Genomic DNA, 21,135 nt, shown 5'->3' on the forward strand with positions numbered 1-21,135 from the left:
AACGCTACGTATAAAAGTTAACTATAGACTTACTCAGGATGCTGCATACCCATTTTCTATATTAAGTTTGCCATGAATCTCCAAAGTTGACTTCAAGTGCTGTTGCTACTTAGTGTTATAAGTTTTTTTTTTTAATAAAAAATCTCACATGCGCATATGCGTGGTCTATGTTGAAACTTATGGTTGCGATTACACTTTGGTCAAAATACTAAATCCGTCAATGGGACTCCTTTACTTTTAGTTTTGGTATTTATCAAACAAACCATTATACTTATTATTTATTAATCAATCCCTAAAAAAGAAAAAGAAAAAAGATCATACTCGCAAGAACGTATTTCTTGTAAAGAACTTTGTATTTTGTTAAATGGAGCATGCAGGAATCTGGTATAGACATGATTAATAAGTATTTAATTTAGATCCACGGATAGTATAAATGAAATTTAACTAACACAACAAATACAATTTATTTGTCTTATTTCAAGTTAGTATTTTCATCTATTATACATTAAGTGGGCATTTGGACATAAGAATTGTAATATCCCGGAAAAAAGTAAAAAAAAAAAAACAATTCAAGTGAAAATAATATTTAAAAATTAGAGTTGTGTTTGAACATGAGTATAATTTTGGGTTGTTTTTGAATTTTTATGAATGATCTGAATGAAAATTTTGAAAAAAAACAACTTTTTGTAGTTTTTCAAATTTTCGAAAAATTTCAAAATTCATCTTCAAATAAAAATTAAAAATTTTATGACCAAACACTAATTAAAAAAAAAACTTCCAAAACAAAGTGAAAATTACTCCAATGTTTGCATGTTTTTTTGTTAGAGTACATAAATAATTGCAACCAATTAGTCGACCAACCAATGTGCAATGCCGTTTGTATTCACTACTCACTGTACCATTTCCAGCTTCGGAGTCTTGAGTCATCACAGAATCCCCAAGTTTTTGCTGACTTTATTTTCAGAAAGATTCATTGTTCCTTCTTTTTCTACCCAATAAAGCGTCCAAATCGGAACTCCCATTTAAGCACTTAGAATTGATTATATATCACACCGAGGCCAACTCACCATCTGATAAGAACTACCATATCCCCCCTTTGATTTTGACAAATCCCATAGTATCCTTTTTCTGATAAACTTCCTCAATATAAACCTCAAGAAAACAAAGGAAAAAAAGGTTCCTTTTTCATTTGAAACTTCCTATTATGACCGATTTCTCATCAACTTTTTCACTATATAGTTTAATACCCATCTCAACTTCAATAAAACAAAGAAAAACAGAGTCGTAGAAACCCAAAAAAGGTTTCTTTGTATGGCTATGGATAGATCCAACAGAAAGAAAAATGATGACACCCAAATAGAAGGAGAAGCTTTGGACTCTGTAGAAAGGATATTTGAGTCCAAAGAAGTACCTTCATGGCAAAGCCAGTTAACTTTGAGGGCATTTGTTGTCAGTTTCATATTGGGAGTTCTTTTCACTTTCATTGTCATGAAGCTGAATCTCACCACTGGTATTATCCCTTCCCTCAATGTTTCTGCTGGGCTTTTGGGGTTCTTTTTTGTCAAGACTTGGACTAGTCTTCTTGAGAAATCTGGGTTTCTCAAGCAACCTTTCACTCGCCAAGAAAACATTGTCATTCAGACCTGTGTCGTCGCTACTTCCGGCATTGCCTTTAGCGGTAAGTTTATTCTCTGTTAGGCTTTTTACCAAACAGTTAAGCTGCAAACTTTTGAATAATTAGTGTTTTTCAACAAATTTTTCATGCATTTGTTGCAATTTAATTTTTCCATATTTAAGGTCTTGTGAGTATCTCGGCTTGCAGAAATGACCCAAAAGCCAGAAGTGGTAGGGGTTAAAGGAGAATTAGGTTAAAGTTAAAGTGTAATTTTTGTATATAATATCGCAGTTTGTTAAGAAACTTGGATAAGCCAGAAGTTAGTAAAAGTAGATTAGTAAGCATGCATGTTGAATCATTAAATTGGGCCATGGGATATTTCTCATGGGCCCTTTTTGGTCTCAAGCCTTGGTGGGTTGAGTAGGGTCCACGTTGAATATAATAGCAGCTTGACCATGCACGGGTGAAAGATTGTATGGGCCCTTTGGAAGTGGTGGTCCCATCTAATTAGGCTCAAAGGTTTGTGAATTTCTAGAATAGCCACAAATGCTACTCCACCAAAAAGTGATGTATAGTTCTATGGTGTTTAGCATCTCAGGAGTTATCTTCCTAATAACATACGTAACAAATATATAGAGCCAAAAGTGCTTGGTTTTTTTATGTGGCTAAAAGTGGTTTTTTTTCAAAGTCAAGGTGTTTGATCAAGCTTTTATATAGGGGTGTATAAAGGAAACCGACAAACCGCACCAAACCGATAATCCGAGTCAAACCGACCATAATTGGTGTCAGAAAAAAAAATCCGACCATAATTGGTTTGACTTGGTTTTAACTAAAAAAAGTGAAACCGAAACCAAACCAACCAGACATTACATGTAGACAAGTTTTAAAAATATTTTAATACATAAAAATAATTATTGTAATGTAATTTATAAATATAATTTAAACTCTTTAATAGTTCTCTCTTTTAATATATTATTTCAAGCTTGAACTTAGAACTTTTGAATGATCAAATATGTTTTATAACCCATAAAAGTTAGTAACTCAAATAAAACCCAAAGCAAAATCAAATCAACACTAATGTAACAAAAAAAATTCAATTCTATACTAGAAATGACAATAGTATTGGATATTTATTTTTTTAGTTTCACATTGATTTAGATAGTGAAAATGCATAACTCACTTTTAATATTATTTAGTCATGTAATTAATAATTAGTATTTATTAGTTGTACTTATTTTAACATGACTTAGTACTTTTAGATTATGTTTATTTTTATTATGACTTATTAATTAGCAATATTTATCTTATGCGGTTTGTTGAGTATTTTAGTATAATTATGACTTATCTCATATTATTTTATTGGGTAGCATCTTATATAGTTTTATCTTACTAGGACCTAAGAAATATAAGAGCGCAAATTATTAATTTTATGCTATGAAGATTTTGTCAGAAAAAAATCCGAAAAACCCGAGAAAACAGAAAAACTCGAGAAAACCCGTGATTGAAAAACCCGACTTTTGTTGGTTTGGTTTGTAAATTTAAAAATTCGAGACAATTGGTTTGGTTTGGTAATTGAAAAATCCGAACCAACCCGACCTATGTACACCCCTACTTTTAGAATAACAAAAATTGCTTTCGAGTAGAAATAAAAGTAGCTTTTGAGAAACAGAAAAAAGTTGTTTCCTCCCAAAAATACTTTTTAGAAAAATACTTTTGAGAAAAATATATTTAAAGGTACTTTTTAAAAGCTTGACTAAATATTAATTATTGCTCAAAAGTGATTTTTAAATTAATTAGCCAAACACAAACTATTTCTCACCAAAAATACTTTTTAAAAAAGAAACGAATGTTAGAAGCTTGGCCAAACAGGCTAGTAGTAATCAGTTATCTAAATAACCAAAGTTAGTGGTTAGAACATGTTGAGAATGAGAAGTACTGTATATGACACTATTTCAAAAACTTAATTTTGCACATGAATAATGAATATGAAAAAAAGTATTAATAAGAAAGACCTAATAGTGAGACTAAAAGTCTAAAACATGTCAAATTCCAGTTGCTATCATTAAATAACAACTTAAATCCTACTAAGCTTCTTGATGGAATGGTTGATGAATTCGCCATCACTCAACAACATGTGTTCCAGTCTTCTTAAAGGAACACCACTTTCCTGTATTATTAGTCGCTTTCTTAATAAGAGTTACATGACCATGAGAATTGTTTTTTATATAGTTCAAGGTGTTTTTCTATGAGAATGGAATGCGAACTCACGATTAACTGAAAGTCCATCCACTTATCCAGGAAAAATGGAGTGTCATTTACTTGACTGACTTCTAGTGGTAGGCTGACTTCACTCTTACGTAAATTGGAGAAATTGTAGGGTTTATTGAATTTAACTTATATGCACTTAACAGTATTATTTAATATGTCATAGCAAGTTTTGTACCTTATTTTTATGTTATTGGTTCCACTAATTATGTGTCATGACAATTAGTGAATTTTCTTGTTACTGTCCCTAAGTGATCAATAGCATAGAAAATAAGGGAGGCAACTATACCATAGAAGTTAAACTCTACTTTATTGAATGTCATCTGTTTGTTATCTAATTTTGAAAGCTGCTCCTATCATTTTCCACAAGTCCACTATACAAAATCCGCAGTAGCAACTACAACATAATCACTTTCTTAGTGTATTCAGACTTCATTATTCCTTTTCCCATTTTGAGACTATCTAACATGGAAAAATATTATGTATTCGGTATTTGCACCGAATTAATAAATTTATGACATGTCAACGTGCCACGTATATCATGTTTGGCTGACTTCTTGGTCAAGATGGTTTTCTAGAGTTCATTGATTTTGCTTTCGAGTAAACTTGAGTTTATTGCGGTGTATTTGGCAAACGAATTGTTGTAGATGATAACATATACTGCTAACAAATTGAAAAGCTATTTGAAGAGTTGATTAGGGAGAAGATATTAGTCTAGGATGTAACAGACCACAATCTATGTTTTATAGAATCTAGTCGACTATTTTCTCAGTGGGATGCTTAATATAGTAGTATAAGAAATCTGCTAGCTCTTTTTTTGGGAGTTTAATCAAGACAAAAAATTTTGCAGCTTTGTTTGGCTATTTCAATTAAAATTGGAATGTAATGCAAACTGAGGTCCTCTAATCTTCCTTTTTGTTTAAGTCAACTGAAGCATCAAATGAACTGGAATGAGTGTGACTGTTAACTATACCTGAGTGCTAACTTTGCCAATATTGAGCCTTGTTCTTCCACACAACTTTTTTATAATGGAATTTCCCTAGATAAATCCTGCATTATCTCGCAACACTAGCTCATTGAGTTAGCAGCAGCCGTTTATTTTTCCTCCATGCCTTTGTTTGAAAAGATATGTAAATGTTTCCTGTTTTTCTTCTTAAGAATGATAGGGGCGTCTCAAATTCAATGACTCTTACTCAATATTGTTTATGTTACTTTGGATGAGCAGGAGGTTTTGGAAGCTATCTGTTTGGCATGAGTGAAGTTGTTGCCAAACAGGCAGTTGAAGCTAATAATGAAGCTAATATTAAGAACCCCTCTTTGGGATGGATGATAGGGTTTCTTTTTGTTGTTAGCTTTCTTGGGCTTTTCTCAGTGGTTCCACTTCGTAAGGTATATTCCTATCTCAGGATATGTGTAGGGCATATGTATAACAAATTTTCTTGCAAAAGATAAAAGCTGTTCTCAATATTTTGTTTCTGGAGTTATCAGTTTTACTTTTTTCCTCTACACGTTTTTTTTTGGGTTATGACACTTCTCTAGGGCGTAATCAACCTTAATATTTGTTAAACACAGACCGAGACACTAGAGCTTTATGCCATACATAGTACTTGGAATGACATGTTAACACTTGATTTAGTCATCCTTATTTTATTCTTCTAGACTGTATCTTGATAATGCAAAAAACTATGTTTCAGATTATGATCATAGACTTCAAACTGACTTATCCAAGTGGCACTGCAACTGCTCACCTTATCAACAGTTTCCACACCCCACAAGGAGCTAAACTAGCAAAGTAAGAATATTTCACATTTTAGTAAATTCTGTCAGCATTAATACAGATGGTATGATTACAATTTTATTGTTTCTTTCTAATCGATCACTACAGGAAACAAGTAAAAGCTCTGGGAAAGTTCTTCACCTTCAGCTTCCTATGGGGTTTCTTCCAATGGTTTTTCACTGCTGGGGATGACTGTGGATTTGCAAGCTTTCCCACGTTTGGTCTTAAAGCCTACGAGAACAGGTAGGTTCTAATTCCAAATTACCTGCATGATAAAGGTTCAATTTCAGTCATCTTTCTCGCAACCGAAAGAGATGAGTTGATATTCATTAAAACTATTTACAAAATTAGCTTTTTAATATAGTTTGAGGTGTCGGGTTCAATAACATCTCAATATCTCCTTTCAACTTTTGTTTACTTTTATTTGACATTTTAATTGTTTCCAATCAACCAGGTTCTACTTTGACTTCTCAGCAACATATGTTGGTGTAGGGATGATATGTCCTTATCTAATTAACATCTCTTTGCTACTCGGATCTATCCTTTCTTGGGGTATAATGTGGCCTCTGATTCAGGACAGAAAGGGTCATTGGTACCCTGCAGATGAGAGTCCTGCCAGCTTTCACGGCTTGCAGGGCTATAAGGTAGTCTCCTCCCTTTTCTTTTAGACCAGAAATAAGGACCAAAATGAGGCAAAATTTTCAATTCTTAAGATATCTTTTCCATAATTCTCTTCTATTGCAGGTCTTCATAGCAATAGCCATGATCCTTGGTGATGGTCTCTACAATTTCTGTAAGGTACTTGGACGAACATTATATGGTTTGTATATGCAATTTCGCGATAAAAATGAAGGTGCAGTCCTACCAGTTGGCGCTCGTCCATCTCCTCAGGAGCCTTCCATATCTTTTGATGACCAGCGTCGAACAGAGCTTTTCCTCAAGGATCAAATCCCGACATGGGTGGCCATAGTCGGTTATGTTGGCATTGCGATCATCTCCATTATAACACTTCCACACATTTTCCATCAGCTTAAGTGGTACCACATTGTAGTGATTTATATATTCGCACCAGTACTAGCCTTCTGCAATGCTTATGGTTGTGGTCTCACTGACTGGTCATTGGCATCCACCTATGGGAAGCTGGCAATATTCACAATTGGTGCATGGGCCGGGGCTGCTCACGGAGGGGTTCTTGCTGGACTTGCTGCTTGTGGTGTCATGATGAACATTGTTTCCACTGCATCCGACCTATCACAGGACTTCAAGACTGGTTATATGACATTAGCTTCCCCTCGGTCCATGTTCATAAGCCAGATTATTGGCACAGCAATGGGTTGTGTCATCTCCCCATGTGTATTTTGGCTCTTCCTTAAGGCATTCCACAGCTTAGGTACCCCAGGTTCAGCATATCCTGCCCCTTACGCACTGGTGTTTCGTAGCATGTCTATCATAGGAGTTGAAGGTTTCTCAGCTCTGCCAAAGCACTGCCTCACCCTTTGCTATATATTCTTTGTTGGAGCTATCGTCATCAATGGCATCAGAGATCTCGTGGGAAAGAACAAGGCAAAGTACATTCCTCTCCCGATGGCGATGGCCATTCCCTTCTATCTTGGCTCCTACTTTGCTATTGATATGTGTCTCGGGAGCTTGATATTGTTCGTTTGGTCAAAGATAAACAAGGCCAAGGCTGATGCATTTGGACCTGCCGTGGCTTCTGGACTGATTTGTGGTGATGGGGTCTGGACTTTACCCAGTTCAATACTAGCTTTGTCAGGAGTGAAACCACCCATTTGCATGAAGTTTCTGTCTAAGAAAGATAACACCAGGGTCGATAGTTTCTTAAATTCTTGAACTCCCTTCTTCTTGTAGGTGTTTTATCATTCTCTATTATTCTGTTAGTATTGCCACATGTCCGCTTAAATCATTCATGTACATATCTGGGTGGTACAATTGTCATAAATCATCTCAGCTCAACTGAAACAGGATTGCTATGCTGAGTCAATGTCCCCCTTAAATATACAATTGTGTACAAAAAGCTTTTGTTTTTTCTTTTTTTTTGGGTGCATTGGCTAGCATATATCCAACTAGAGATCAATGTGAACAAAATATGTTGATCTCCATGTTAGAAGTCAAGTTCTAAAAGCTGAAAAGTAAGCATGGAAGAAAAAGAAAAGATAAAAAACCAGTTTTCCCTTATTTCTGTATCAACTTGTATTATTTGTTGTGTTGGAAAGAAAAGTATCTGGTTTCGTTATTGTTTAAAAGAGAAAAGGAAAAGAAAGTTTTATCCAGAAGCATAAATAAAAGCTTGAAGACGTCAACACGTTTTGTACTTAAGTCCTTTTATTCGAGATATAACTAGCATTTTCTAGATTCTCATATCTTTGAATATAAATCTCCTTTTTTCTTGACCCAACAACCCCACCATTGTGACTATTCTGTTCTGCCATATCTTGATTATTCCTAGTGATCTAAGCTCTTTATTGCCAACCTGCAAGTTTTGCTGTAAATCTTGTATATACACAACTTAAATACATGCTGTTGGAGCTGGTGTTAAGGCGGTGCTGGCATCAGACTTTCCCTCCTATGGATCCTCGTTAACTGTTTAGATTGTACTCCCTGTTCGGTTACCTCCCGCGTCAGATTGGGTAATTTGCGGTCCTGCTGCCTTTTTCATAGAGAAAGGAAGCTATAAAAAGAAGTTTGAGATGTGTTTGGTGTTTGTATGTGATGAAGATGAGAGGGTATTACAAAGACAGGCAGCTCCAGGGGCATGTCCTTACTGTGGAGGGTTGGTTCAAGCCTTGGACATGGAGAGCCAGTGGAGATTCTGCTTTGTCCCTCTTTATTTCAAGACTAAGCGCAGATATTACTGTACCCTTTGCACCAGGCGTCTCATCATCCAATAATTTTCCCTATCATATGATTATAGCCTTCTTTTTTTTAAAATCTTGTTTCGTTGAACTTCCAAGAAAATAAAGATGTATAATCCTTTGGCTTTTCAGGTATAAAGGGTGTGTACGGTATATGTTATCTAAGTTTTATAAGTTTGTTTTATGAAAGGATGAATCGGCTGGAAGTTGGTAGCTCAAAATTGTTCTGGTGCAACTGACCTGCTGTTCTTGCTATATGAAATTTAACCGATTATATTACATTGCTCAAGCTTTCTGCACTACACTACACATGTACAATCTGGTGAAAGTTGATAGTTTCTGCAGCTGTACATTGGAAGTAATTTTGCTTAGGCCTCAATCAGTTCTCTAATAGGTTTACTGTTTATGTTAGCCGATGGGATATTAGTGAATTCAGAGAGTATAGCTCTGAACTCATCTCCTGTAAGAGTCTCCTTTTCTAGCAGCACGTCCACTAATTTGTCGATTGCCTCCCTGCTGTTCCTTATGTGGTTCTTTGCAACTTCATATGCTCTCTCAATTATGTGCCTTACAGCTGCATCAATGTCTTCTGCTAGTTTCTCTGACATTTGATTCCTCGCCAGCATTCTCAGCACCAAGTCACCACTTTGTGTTGCAGGATCAGTTAACGCCCATGGTCCTATCTCAGACATCCCGAACATTGTCACCATCTGCTCAAGATATAAACATTAACAAGTTAATACTTATGAGTATTCGACTATGTTCTTTTTTCCTTATTTGGTGTAACAAGAAGATGTGCCAAATAAGTAAGTACTTGTCTTGCTATTTGAGTTATTTGTTGCAAGTCTCCAGCTGCACCAGTAGTGATTTCTGCTTCCCCAAAAATTATTTCCTCTGCTGCTCTACCTCCTAAGCCTCCAACTATTCTAGCAAAAAGTTGCTGCTTAGAGATCAAGGTCGGATCTTCACCAGGAATAAACCATGTAAGACCGCGAGCTTGCCCTCTTGGGATCAATGTAACTTTCTGTACTGCATCATGACCAGGAGTCAATGTCCTACAAGCGCAAGAACTCACTCTTTAGTACAGTGTCTTTTGATTACAAATAACAAACAAAAAGTCTGAATACTTTGACAGCTTCTTAAATTTGTCCGGTTTTTTCATCTAAACACTGCCTGACATATTGAACACTTGATGTTAGTTGAAAAAACAAATAAGTAGCAAATTACTCCCTTTTTTTGCTTCATGTAATATAATCTAGTATAAACGAAAACAATGAGGGGAAGAAATGATCGTTAACTTACGCGCAGACACCATGTCCAACTTCATGATATGCTACCAAAATCTTATTCTTTCCATCTGTCATCTTGGTTCCTTCCATTCCAGCAACAATTCTATCGATGGAATCATCAATCTCTTTCGAGGTAATCTTATCTTTTCCTCTTCTTCCAGCTAGAATGGCAGCTTCATTCATGAGGTTTGCAAGATCTGCACCACTGAATCCTGGTGTTCTCATTGCAATAACACTTAAAGATACATCTTTATCAAGCTTCTTATTGTTACTATGAACCTTCAATATTTCTTCCCTTCCTCTTATATCAGGCAGTCCAACACTTACCTAGTGTATCACAAAATGGATGTAACATCAATATCAGTGAAGTGATTCTGGAAACTGTATTGGAATTTTACAATCAAAAGCTCATTTCATACCTGCCTATCAAATCTTCCAGGTCGAAGCAAAGCTTGATCAAGAATTTCAGGCCTATTAGTAGCAGCAATGACAATGACTCCAGTGTTTCCAGTAAAACCATCCATTTCAGTGAGAAGTTGGTTAAGTGTCTGCTCTCTTTCATCATTTCCACCACCAATACCAGTTCCTCTTTGCCTCCCAACAGCATCAATCTCATCAATAAAGACTAAACAAGGTGAATTTTGCTTTGCCTTGTTGAATAAGTCCCTAACTCTAGAAGCTCCCACACCAACAAACATCTCAACGAACTCTGAACCAGAGAGAGATAAGAACGGAACCTCTGCTTCTCCGGCGATCGCCTTAGCTAGCAATGTCTTCCCTGTCCCTGGTGGCCCTACTAAGAGAACTCCCTTTGGTATCTTTGCCCCAACTGCAGCAAACTTTTCTGGGGTTTTCAAGAACTCAACAATCTCTTGAAAATCTTGCTTTGCATCATCTACTCCAGCCACATCATCAAATGTTACTCCTGTATTTGGTTCCATCTGGAATTTGGCTTTGCTCCTGCATTATTCACAAACAAGTACTACTAGTTATTATTAGTTGTTGAAGATCACTTCACCAGACATAATGTTCAATCTTGATCATGTTTATGGAATTTCTATTATAGCATACCGCTGGGTTTCTTAAAGAGATGGAGCAGCAAAAAAAATTAAAAGAATGATTGAAATTGTCTCTCCTAAGTTTTATTAACTATAAAGCGATTTAAATAGCCAACTTGAAAATAAAATACGCAGATTTATAAAATATTGAAAAATCTAAAATATAGCAACAACCTACAATATCTAACCGAAATTTAAGTTCAAACAAAGTAGACTACTCTTACTACTAAAAAAAGGGCTTCCCGCTATGCACGGGGTCCGGGGAAGGGCCGAACCACAAAGAATCTCTTTTATGCAGTCTTACTCTGTATTTCTGCAAGAGGCCGTTTTCACGGCTCGAACCCATGAACTCCTGGTAGTATTATTATTTTAGTAAATCAGCAGTAACAGAAGCTATATTCAACACATACCTTCCTAATCCAAAAGGCAAGTTTGGCCCACCAGGGGTATTTGAAGAAGAGCTTCTCAACAGCAAAGAGCCAAGCAATATCAATGGAAAAGCTAAATTCCCAAGTAAATCAAGAAGTGGCCCTATGACATTCATTTCAGGGAGATGAGCAGCAAAATCTACATCCTTCTCTCTAAGTTTTCTCACCAATTCTGGTGGCAATCCTGGCAACTGAACTTTAACTCTCTGGACTTTGTTAAGAGCAGGATTGAATATCTCAGCAACAGCACTATTCTCAAAGAAATCAACTTTTTTCACAGCACCTTGATTCAAGTATTCCAAGAATCTTGAATATGACATTCTACTTGATGTTGCTTCAATTGGTGCTTCAGTTTCTGCTCTTGCTGGTTTAGCCAAAGTCCCTGCTACAAGGCTCAAACCACTAGTACCCAACAGCTTCCTCCTGTTTATTCTGGCGTCTGAATATGATTTTTGACATGGGGTTTCTTTATTGGAGATTTTAGGATTGTGAGTATCCTTAGAAAAATCTTGGGATTTGCATAGGGGAAATTGAGTGACAAACAAAGAAAGGGCAGGAGACATTTTCATTTTCTCAGCTCAGATTTATGTGTTTATGTATGTAGTGTGCACTTTGGGAAGTTAATGGCAGTTAGCTGCTTTTGGAGGGAAAGATGGTAAGAATGTTATAATAGAGTTAGTTTATATAGGCTTTGAAGATGTTTCTAGTACTACTTTATTTGGAATTTTGTTGTGATGCTTTTGTAGTACGTACTTGGTCATTCATGAAGTCTCTAGAGTAAATGACTTATGGCTATTTGGATATGATGTGATGGAAATTAGAAAGAAGTTCTAATAGCTCATGTTTATAATTAGCAGACATTATATAATAAAGTCTGGAGTTTAACCATATATACACTTGGAGAGATTGTGGGCTCTTGTTTGGACAAAATGTGGTAGGCAATTTTAGATTGACTATTCTTTTCAGTAGAAGTGACACCGGGTCATTCCGTTAGAAATCTATATTCGAAAATATGCTCAAAAATAAAAATGCTATAAAATCAGAATTATTTCGAGCCCACTAAATTCACAGTGTTCCCTTAAGGAACTTAATTCTCTCCTAGTACCCGAGGTTTAGGATTATTTCCTCCAAGGATAGAATGGATTATCCTCACTGGTATAACGGTACTTCAAACTCAGTGACAACAAACGCAAAGAATAATAGTAAATCATACTTACTGTTTTTTTTTTCTTGTTAAAACATTGCAGAAAGAAGAAGGAGAAATCAGAATTTTCGAAAGGAAAATTGTAAACTTTCGATCTTCGACTATTACAATGGACTTGATTTGATGAATGAATTGCTGATTTAATTAGCTTTTCTGGTTAAGACTAGATGATGTACCCGTGCGTTGTGCGATGCACGGGCCCAATTATTGCTTTTTTTTTTTTTGAATTTTTACATTCCTATGACACATAAGAAACCTTATTACCCTCAATGTTTAAGGTTTGACTTAATTACACTTAGTATACCAAATTACCAATTCTATACCATAATTAATTAAAGGAATCTGCATATTTCTCTCTCCTAACCCCTCAGTCTCACCCACGTTTTACCCATACTCACGTTCTTTTTACTATTTTTCATCTTCTGAAATCAAATTCTCCCTCTAAATTCACAGAAAATTGAAGAAATCTTTCAACAAAGTTGGTTCCCCATTTTACTTCAGTTGAAGTTCATCAATGAAGAACAACAAAGTTCATCAAAATTGAAGTCAAATCTTCAAAGTTCATACACACATTTACCTTCAGCTTCAAATTTTCTCAATGAAGAAGAACAAATCTTCAAAGAGACAAGAGAGCAGCAATTCCACCATTGACAGCCATTAAAAAACTTTGAAGCTTTGAATTCAAATTTGGGTTTTCAAAAATCATTATTTGTTTTGATTGGGTGTTGTAATAAATAATTGGGAATATGTTTTGGAGTTTATATCTCAATTTTGAGGGGTTTTGGTGAAGATTTAGACTTGACTTTGGCTGAATTTCAGATTGAAACTCGAAGAAGAAGAAGAAGAAGAATAAGACATATTGCAGAAATTGTAGAAAATTGTAGATAAATTGTAGAAAATTGTAGATAAATTGTAGACTGTTTTTTGCAGAAGATTTGTAGAAGTTTTAGTCGTTTTTGATTTGTGAAAACAGAAAACAAAGCATCTACAATCAGAATACAAATAATCTACAATTTATCTACAAAATATCTACAAATTGGGCGCATTGAATTTTAATATCCCAATCCCCATTCAATTGTAGCTTAATTGGATTTTCGACATAATTGCATTTTTTGTAGAAGATTTTGTAGGAGTTTTAGTCGTTTTGGATTTGTGAAAGCAGAAAACAATGCATCTATAATCAGAATACAAATAATCTACAATTTATCTACAAAATATCTACAAACTGGGTACATTGAATTTTAATATCCCAATTCCCATTCGATTGTAGCATAATTGGCATTTTCGACGTAATTGTGTTTTTTTGCAGAAGATTTGTAGAAGTTTTAGTCATTTTTGATTTGTGAAAACAGAAAACAAAGCATCTACAATCAGAATACTAATAATCTACAATTTATCTACAAAATATCTACAAACTAGATACATTGAATTTTTATATCCCAATTCTCATCCAATTGTAGCATAATTGTAATTTTTTACATAATTGCGTTTTTTCAGAAGATTTGTAGGAGTTTTAGCTGTTTTTTATTTGTGAAAACAGAAAATAAAACATTTACAATCAGAATACAAATAATCTACAATTTCTGCAATATGTCTTCTTCTCCTTCTTCTTCTTCTTCTTCTTCTTCTTCTTCTTCTTCTTCTTCTTCTTCTTCTTCTTCTTCTTCTTCTTTGTCTTCGTCGAGTTTTAATCTGAAATTCAGTCAAAACCAAGTCTAATCTTTACCAAAACCCCTCAAAATTGAGATATAAACTCCAAACCATATTCCCGATTATTTTCAACAACACCCAATCCATAAAAATAATAATTTTTGAAAACTCAAATTTGAATTCAAAGGTTTCAAGCTTTTTAATGGCTATCAATGGTGGAAAATATCTGGAAGAATATTTACTTCCATAATTGTAGTGCTCCTAAATAGGAATATCTGGAAGAATATGATTTGATCTGATTTACGCCAAATCTTTTTAGAATATTCTGTTCCTCAATTTTAGCTCGACAAATTAGGAATATTCGGCTACTATTAATTAGTATTTAATGATTGGTATATAACTGTAGAAAAAATGTGGACAGGGCGGGTAAATAAGAAACTATGCACATTTTTGGTAATAAGGTTTCATATATGGTATAGGAAAGAAAAAATCTCTTTTTTTTCTCTCCTTGTTTTCTTTTAATATTTTTTGGTATATTATTAATTACACACTTTGTATGCCTTTGGGAAAAGAAGAAAATAGATTTTTGTGTAATAACGTATAGAACCATAATTACCTGTCGAAGTCAGACACTTTATTATACAAGATTATACAATACTTTAAATACAATTTAGAGTGTCTCTACATAGGTTCTACACTTTTTTATTTTTAAAAAAAGTTCTGCATCACCAAACTTAAAATTGACAATAAAATAATGATTAAAAGTCAGTTGAAAAATAAGTTATGATGTATTTTCTCATTGTTTAAATTGAAAAATATATAGTTTTACTCTTTTAGTATTTTCAGTTGTGTTAATATATTACTTTTTCCTTTTATACTAATCAAAATTTTAATAATAAAATATATTAATTTTATTCCCAAATAGTTGAAGAAAAAGTGTTATTTTGGTTCTTTGACATAGTAATCGATTTTTAATTATTAAGAATTTTTAACTAGAAAATTTATATTTTTATTATAGTTTAATGACATATTTAAATAATTTATTAAAAATAAATTATTTTTTCGATCCCACTAAATACTAATTCAATTGACCTTAATTGAAGCATTATAGTTTATTCTAGTTTCTTTGTATTTGATTGACATACTATTTAGGGAGTGTAATACAACTTTCTTCACTATAATTATTTGTTGAGCCTTTTTAAAATTAGTTAATTGTATATTTATGTATTTTGAAATTTATATAATATAAAATTCTTATTGAATAGAGGAAGTACCCAACTAACTTCGATCATAGAGGGAGAAATATAATCATGCATAATGATATTTCTCATGCATCTTAATATATAATAATTTTTAAAAGAAAAAAATCCCAAATTAATTGTCTTAATTTTTAATTTAAATTGTTCTCAGACATGTTTTAGAGAGTGAATCCTTATTATACAATTTGAACATCAATATTCTATAATAAAAAAGGGACTTGAAATTATATTTTATTCCTAAGTATTTTTTTTTCCTAATTTTATAAACTATTCCAATTGAAATTACAATTTAATGAACACTTGTATAAAATGGTATCAATTATAATAATATAAGAACATCTGAATATAAATCTACATAAATTATCGCCAATTTTTTATTTATTAAAAGATCTTCTTTACCTGAAATAGTCCGTAAATACACAAATGAAATAATGTTTCTTAAGGAGATAAAACAATTGTTATATATAAATGTATATTACTATAGCTTTAATCAAATGAACGTTTGAATTATAAAATTACCAAAAAGATTATTTTTTTAGTTAAAGGTACTTATTGAAAAAATATTAAGGGGTCGTTTGATAGGGTATATAAAAATAATACTGAATAGAGTGTATTAATAATGCATGAGTTAGTAATGCAAACATTAGTTATACAGAGATTATTTTTTATACACTATTTGGTGTGGTATATTAAAAACTAAAATGCATCGCATAATTTTTAAAAAAATTAGTTGTTTACAAAAATGTCCTCTATATTCTTTAGCTTTAAAAGACTTTAAGGATAATTTTGTCTTTAATCGTGTTAATGCATGCATTAATAGCCTTGGTATTAATAACAATAATCAAGTAGTGCATTTAATTAATAGCTTAGCTACAGACCACCTTAGTTAAGTTTTTTCTGTACTAAGAACACACAGGCAAGCTTTCGAGCCTAGTATACGAGCAACAGTGTAGTAATATATTTGAAATGACTATGATGCCCTTGGTCGACCTCCTCTTCTCTCTTCTATAGATTAGAAATGAGCTAAAACAAACCATATCCGACATAAGTTATATCGTCGTAGTTTGACCTTTCACATAAAATTTTAACAAATAATTGATACTATATAATCTTAGGGGTCGTTTGGTAGGAGGTATTAGAAAAAATAACGTAAGCATTAACTCTATGCATTCATAATATCTTACTTGGTATATTTTTTCAACTTGTGTATAATCAATATTTGTATTAGTTATACATCATACTTGGTATTATCCTATGTATAAGTAATGCATAGAAAACGATGGCATTAGTAATACCATGACTATTAATGCATGCATTAGTATGGTTAAAGAAAAAATTGTTCTTAAAGTCTCTTAAAACTAGAGAATAAAGAGAGCATTTTTGTAAATAACTATTTTTATTAAAAATTATGTAATGCATTATAATTTAAATATACCACACCAAACGGTAGATAAGAATAATATCTGCATATCTAATGCTTGCAGTACTAATACATACATTACTAATATACTTTATTCTGCACTGTTCTTATACACCTTACCAAACGACACTTAGAGTTTTAGCGATAGTTCTACTAGCAGCAAGTAAGTTGTACTTCAAAGACGTAAAGATTATTTTTCGGAGGTAAGATTTTAGGTCTAATGTTCACTTCTACCCACACCGTCCGAGTTTTTACGACTTTTTTACATTATGGGACATCCCAAACTTCTCCAAAAGTACCTAGAAAGGAGGTTTTTTTTTCCCGCCTTTTCCTTGTCATTTTTATTTATTGTTTGTAATTTTAGTAATTTGCTTTTATCAAAATTGTCGTATATACACGATTCACAAGTGTAACTGGCATGCACTTTTGCCATATTAGCTACATCTTCGACACATAAGCATAATGTATAATCAAATGTGTTTATTCATAGTAAGTTTATCAAATAGAGGTGTTAAAGTAAAACACTCGTAAATTTGATAATCGACTTAAAAATTTGGTGCAAGTTTAGAGGTTGTTAGGTTATTCTATCTAAATTGGAACTATATGCAATTGATATTATAAGAGTCAATTGCCCCTAATATTGCAATGTGTACCTAGTCACTTTATTCTTTAGAACAAAGAATTGCTCCTATTAGACATGCGCCGCATCAAAAGCGTAAGAAAATTTTACTATCATCGTGTCACTTTTATCTGTTGTAGCAAATAACCTATTTTATTTTTAAGATTACAAATCTCACATTGTAAGCAAACTTAAATGTATATATCGTAGGATGACCTAATAGTACAAAAAGAATTAGAGCTTGTTTGACCAAGCTTTGGGAGGGGAAAAAAAGTACTTTTTAAAAAATTTGAACTGTTTGACCAATACAGAAAAGTACTTTTGGCCAGCAGCAGAAACAGTTTTTCTGCTTTTGGGAAGAAGCAGAAAATTTTAGCTTCTTCCAAGAAGCAGAAGCAGAAGTAGAAAATTAATTTATTCAAGACAAAATTATCCTCATCATAAATTTATATTATCAAAATTATCCCCTATTAATTTAAGTTTTTTCTTTTCATTTTTGTTTCTAGTTTTTACCATTCTATTAAAATTAAAGATATCTATATGAATCATATTGTAACTTTCCAATTTTTTTATTGACATTTCTTGTTTTTAATTTTTTTCTTTGTGTAATGTCTTGTAACTTTTCAAATTATCTTCTTTTTCACACTAAAGCAAATTATCTGCATCCTTCTTTGGATTATCAATTCTCTTCCTACAAATAATCATTTATAATTTCTTCTATAATATGTTGTTAGTTCCCGAATCTTTAAAACAGTTATCAAATCTAATTTGTGAAAGTGACCTACAAATAGGTAATAAATCTACAATTACATTGCATAATCTATTTATATACTATCAAAAGAAGAAGAAAATGCATCCACATTAAGTCAAATGGTAGCCTCGCAATAGGCCGCTTGGCATTTTGGGACAAGGTTAGTAAGGTTAGGTAATAATTTTTTTTTTTTAATTTAAATTTTTTTAAAAATAAATTATACATTATGTGTTGTTAGTAATTAGTTACTCTTTTTGAATTAGAATTTAAGCATACTTAACTATTTCTTTTACGATTTTTATATATTTAAAATTATTTCTATTTTACGCTCAACACCATCTTTCAAGTTTGACACTCATAGTCATCTAGTTACAAATACCATGGCTATACATAATTTCGTTCGACGACATTCATTTATCGATACAAAATTCAACTACTATGCTAATGAAGACATTACTGCATAGATTGATGAAGGAGATGAGCCTTCTGATATTCCTTTAGAAATGCGAGCCAAGTCTTCTACTAATATGGAGGCGTTGTGTGATAGAAGTATAGATAAAATTGTTGAGAAATATTATCATGTGTGAGTGACTTTACTTATTATTTTATGATGGATTATCAATATATAGTAATTCGTGGATAGACTTTTAATTTATACTGAATGGGGTTATTTTAATTATTCAAATCATCATATAAAAATAAGTAATTATACTAGATAATAGCATATGCTTTGGTATAACTATATATGTTAAATTGATTTGAATTTTTAATATGTTTGTTTACTTTATGTTTTATATTTTAATCAAATCAAATAAAAATAATAATAAAAGTCTCTTATGATAAATATTTAAGTTCAGTTTTCTATTTAAAAGAATTATAAGACCTTGGTACTATTCTTTTTGGTAATTTGACACTCAAAAGCATTTTTTTTAAAAATTGGTCAAACATAATTTATTTACCAAATGTTGCAAAAAATACTTCTTAAATGAATTGACTAAACACAAACATTTTCTTTTTTTAAAAGTACTTTTAAAAAAAGTACTTCTGAAAAAAAATTCTTTTCAAAATAAGCAGATTTTGGCAGATTGGCCAAACGGGCTCTTACACCAATGGTGTATCAAACAATGAAATGAGTATTAATTTTAATTTTTAATTAAATATAATTTAATGAGAAACCAAGGTGTATTAAACTAGAAAATGCAGCATGTACACTCCACTTCATAGTGGGTACAGGAACGAAGCGTTTACAATATCGAGAAACGGACATAAAACCTTTTCATGTCGCGCTTTATGGTCAGTTGACACTGTACGAGGAGTTGGATTTAAAAACAAAGGAACAAACTCATTTATTAATGAATTCGAACTTTCCGGCTTTTGCTCTTCTTTTGTCTTTTCATTTCCCTGAGAGTTCTAAGCTAAAAAAGGAAAAAATGGAATGGCCGTCAACATCATGGAATGTGTTTGGCTCAGCAAAAACGAACATTAATATGATAGAACAAGCAAAAGAAGAACTGGAAATTTTAGAAGATCAGCACCCAAACAAATTTGAGTATCTGAAGTTGGAGCTCAGATCCTTCATCACTTTTCTTGAATCCAACAACTCTGATTCTGTTCCTTCCACCTCTGCTGCTACTCAAGGTATTTTCTTCTTTTTGTTTATGCTATCATATGTTCCTTTGATAGTGAATTCTACTTAACCCGTTGTATTTAGCTCGAACTTAATGTATATAGTTGAAAATATTTGAAATTTATATAGTGAGACCATGTATGCACACTTTTCCACCAAAAATTGTGGGCACGGCCGAGCACAGCCTTCCATCCTCAGACCGATGGCCAGTCTAAGAGGACCATCCAAGACATTGGAGGCTATACGGAGGTAATCCCTTGATTTTCGAGGTTGTTGGGATAGACATCTACCCTTGGTTACGTTCGCCTATAACAAGAGTTCTCAGCCAAATATAGGCATGCCACCTTTTGAGGACAGGATTTGAACCCGTGACATTTTTGAGATACATGGTCCAAGTGGGGTTCAATCGAATTCCTTTTGTCAGTAAATTATACTGTATAAGTATGGTAATTTAAACCAATTCTTTTTCGTGTATATATAAGTCGTGTCATAGATAACATTGTGTAGCGGCGTAGGTGGCTCAAAATTTGTTTTTAGGTTGCAATCTTGAATCTTGTGGCATTCATGCACTTTTTGAAATACTCTGTTAGTTTTTTAATACTTAATGCCATTGACTGTAGATGCATGTAATGGGAATCTCCATTCACTAGTTTTAAATCCTGAATTCGTCTATGTTTGCATATTACAATTTTTAAGTTAGTTTGCTCTGCTGATGTTTGAGTTTCTGTGCTGGGATCTGAATAGAGTCATCAAGCAACAGGAAGAGGAAAAATGGAAGCAATGGTAGTCAGGGAAATCAAGAACCCAATAAGAAGAAACTGCAAAAAGTAGTGCTGGATCCTGTGAGTTGTACAAAGAGGAGTAGGATTGATGTTGTCTTGGAAAGAGCTCAGGCGTGTCTTCAGAAAATTCAACGGTTCAAAACCAGTAACTAGTGATTTTATGACTTCCTGAATGCTTACTGTTTTGATCAGCCAACCGGCAAAATCCAAGATTTAAAGTTAATGGTCTGGAATTTTATGCATGCAAAGTAATTTTTTGTATACGTATATGTATTACTAAACAAAGTTGACACATACTCCCATGTGTTTGCCATTGTTCCAGCTTAGCAGAGGGTTTGGATTTTAACCACACATACCATAAAGAAACAAACACTGGTTAATGATGGAACTTGTATTAAGAGAGAGAAGAAAGGATGAAAGCATCATCTGCCATTTACTTCCAGGTTCTACATGTGCATGGAGATGGACACCTAAATTGCCGTTGGGCTTGTATACCATTCATTATTTATTACCTTGGG

General features: G+C 33.0%; 3 protein-coding genes across 3 annotated transcripts; 2 read left to right on the forward strand and 1 right to left on the reverse strand.

Annotated features, from left to right (window-relative positions):
* Nucleotides 1-881: 881 nt before the first annotated feature.
* Nucleotides 882-7,707, forward strand: LOC107827001 (putative metal-nicotianamine transporter YSL7). The gene is made up of 6 exons (XM_016654052.2): nt 882-1,678; nt 5,106-5,269; nt 5,575-5,672; nt 5,766-5,900; nt 6,112-6,301; nt 6,402-7,707. Exons 1-6 carry the CDS (start codon nt 1,312-1,314, stop codon nt 7,506-7,508), a joined length of 2,061 nt encoding a protein of 686 aa, XP_016509538.1. The 5' UTR covers nt 882-1,311; the 3' UTR covers nt 7,509-7,707.
* Nucleotides 7,708-8,754: 1,047 nt separating this feature from the next.
* On the reverse strand, nt 8,755-11,967 carry LOC107827004 (ATP-dependent zinc metalloprotease FTSH 6, chloroplastic-like). The gene is made up of 5 exons (XM_016654055.2): nt 11,288-11,967; nt 10,239-10,779; nt 9,833-10,146; nt 9,345-9,585; nt 8,755-9,240 (listed from the first exon to the last, which is right to left on the reverse strand). Exons 1-5 carry the CDS (start codon nt 11,872-11,874, stop codon nt 8,899-8,901), a joined length of 2,025 nt encoding a protein of 674 aa, XP_016509541.1. The 5' UTR covers nt 11,875-11,967; the 3' UTR covers nt 8,755-8,898.
* Nucleotides 11,968-19,529: 7,562 nt separating this feature from the next.
* Nucleotides 19,530-20,908, forward strand: LOC107826999 (uncharacterized). Its single transcript, XM_016654050.2, has 2 exons — nt 19,530-19,846; nt 20,580-20,908. Exons 1-2 carry the CDS (start codon nt 19,561-19,563, stop codon nt 20,768-20,770), a joined length of 477 nt encoding a protein of 158 aa, XP_016509536.2. The 5' UTR covers nt 19,530-19,560; the 3' UTR covers nt 20,771-20,908.
* The last annotated feature ends 227 nt before the right edge of the window (nt 20,909-21,135 follow it).

The sequence above is a fragment of the Nicotiana tabacum genome, chromosome 3 (genome assembly GCF_000715075.1).
Source record: "Nicotiana tabacum cultivar K326 chromosome 3, ASM71507v2, whole genome shotgun sequence".
Taxonomy (NCBI): Eukaryota; Viridiplantae; Streptophyta; class Magnoliopsida; order Solanales; family Solanaceae; genus Nicotiana; species Nicotiana tabacum.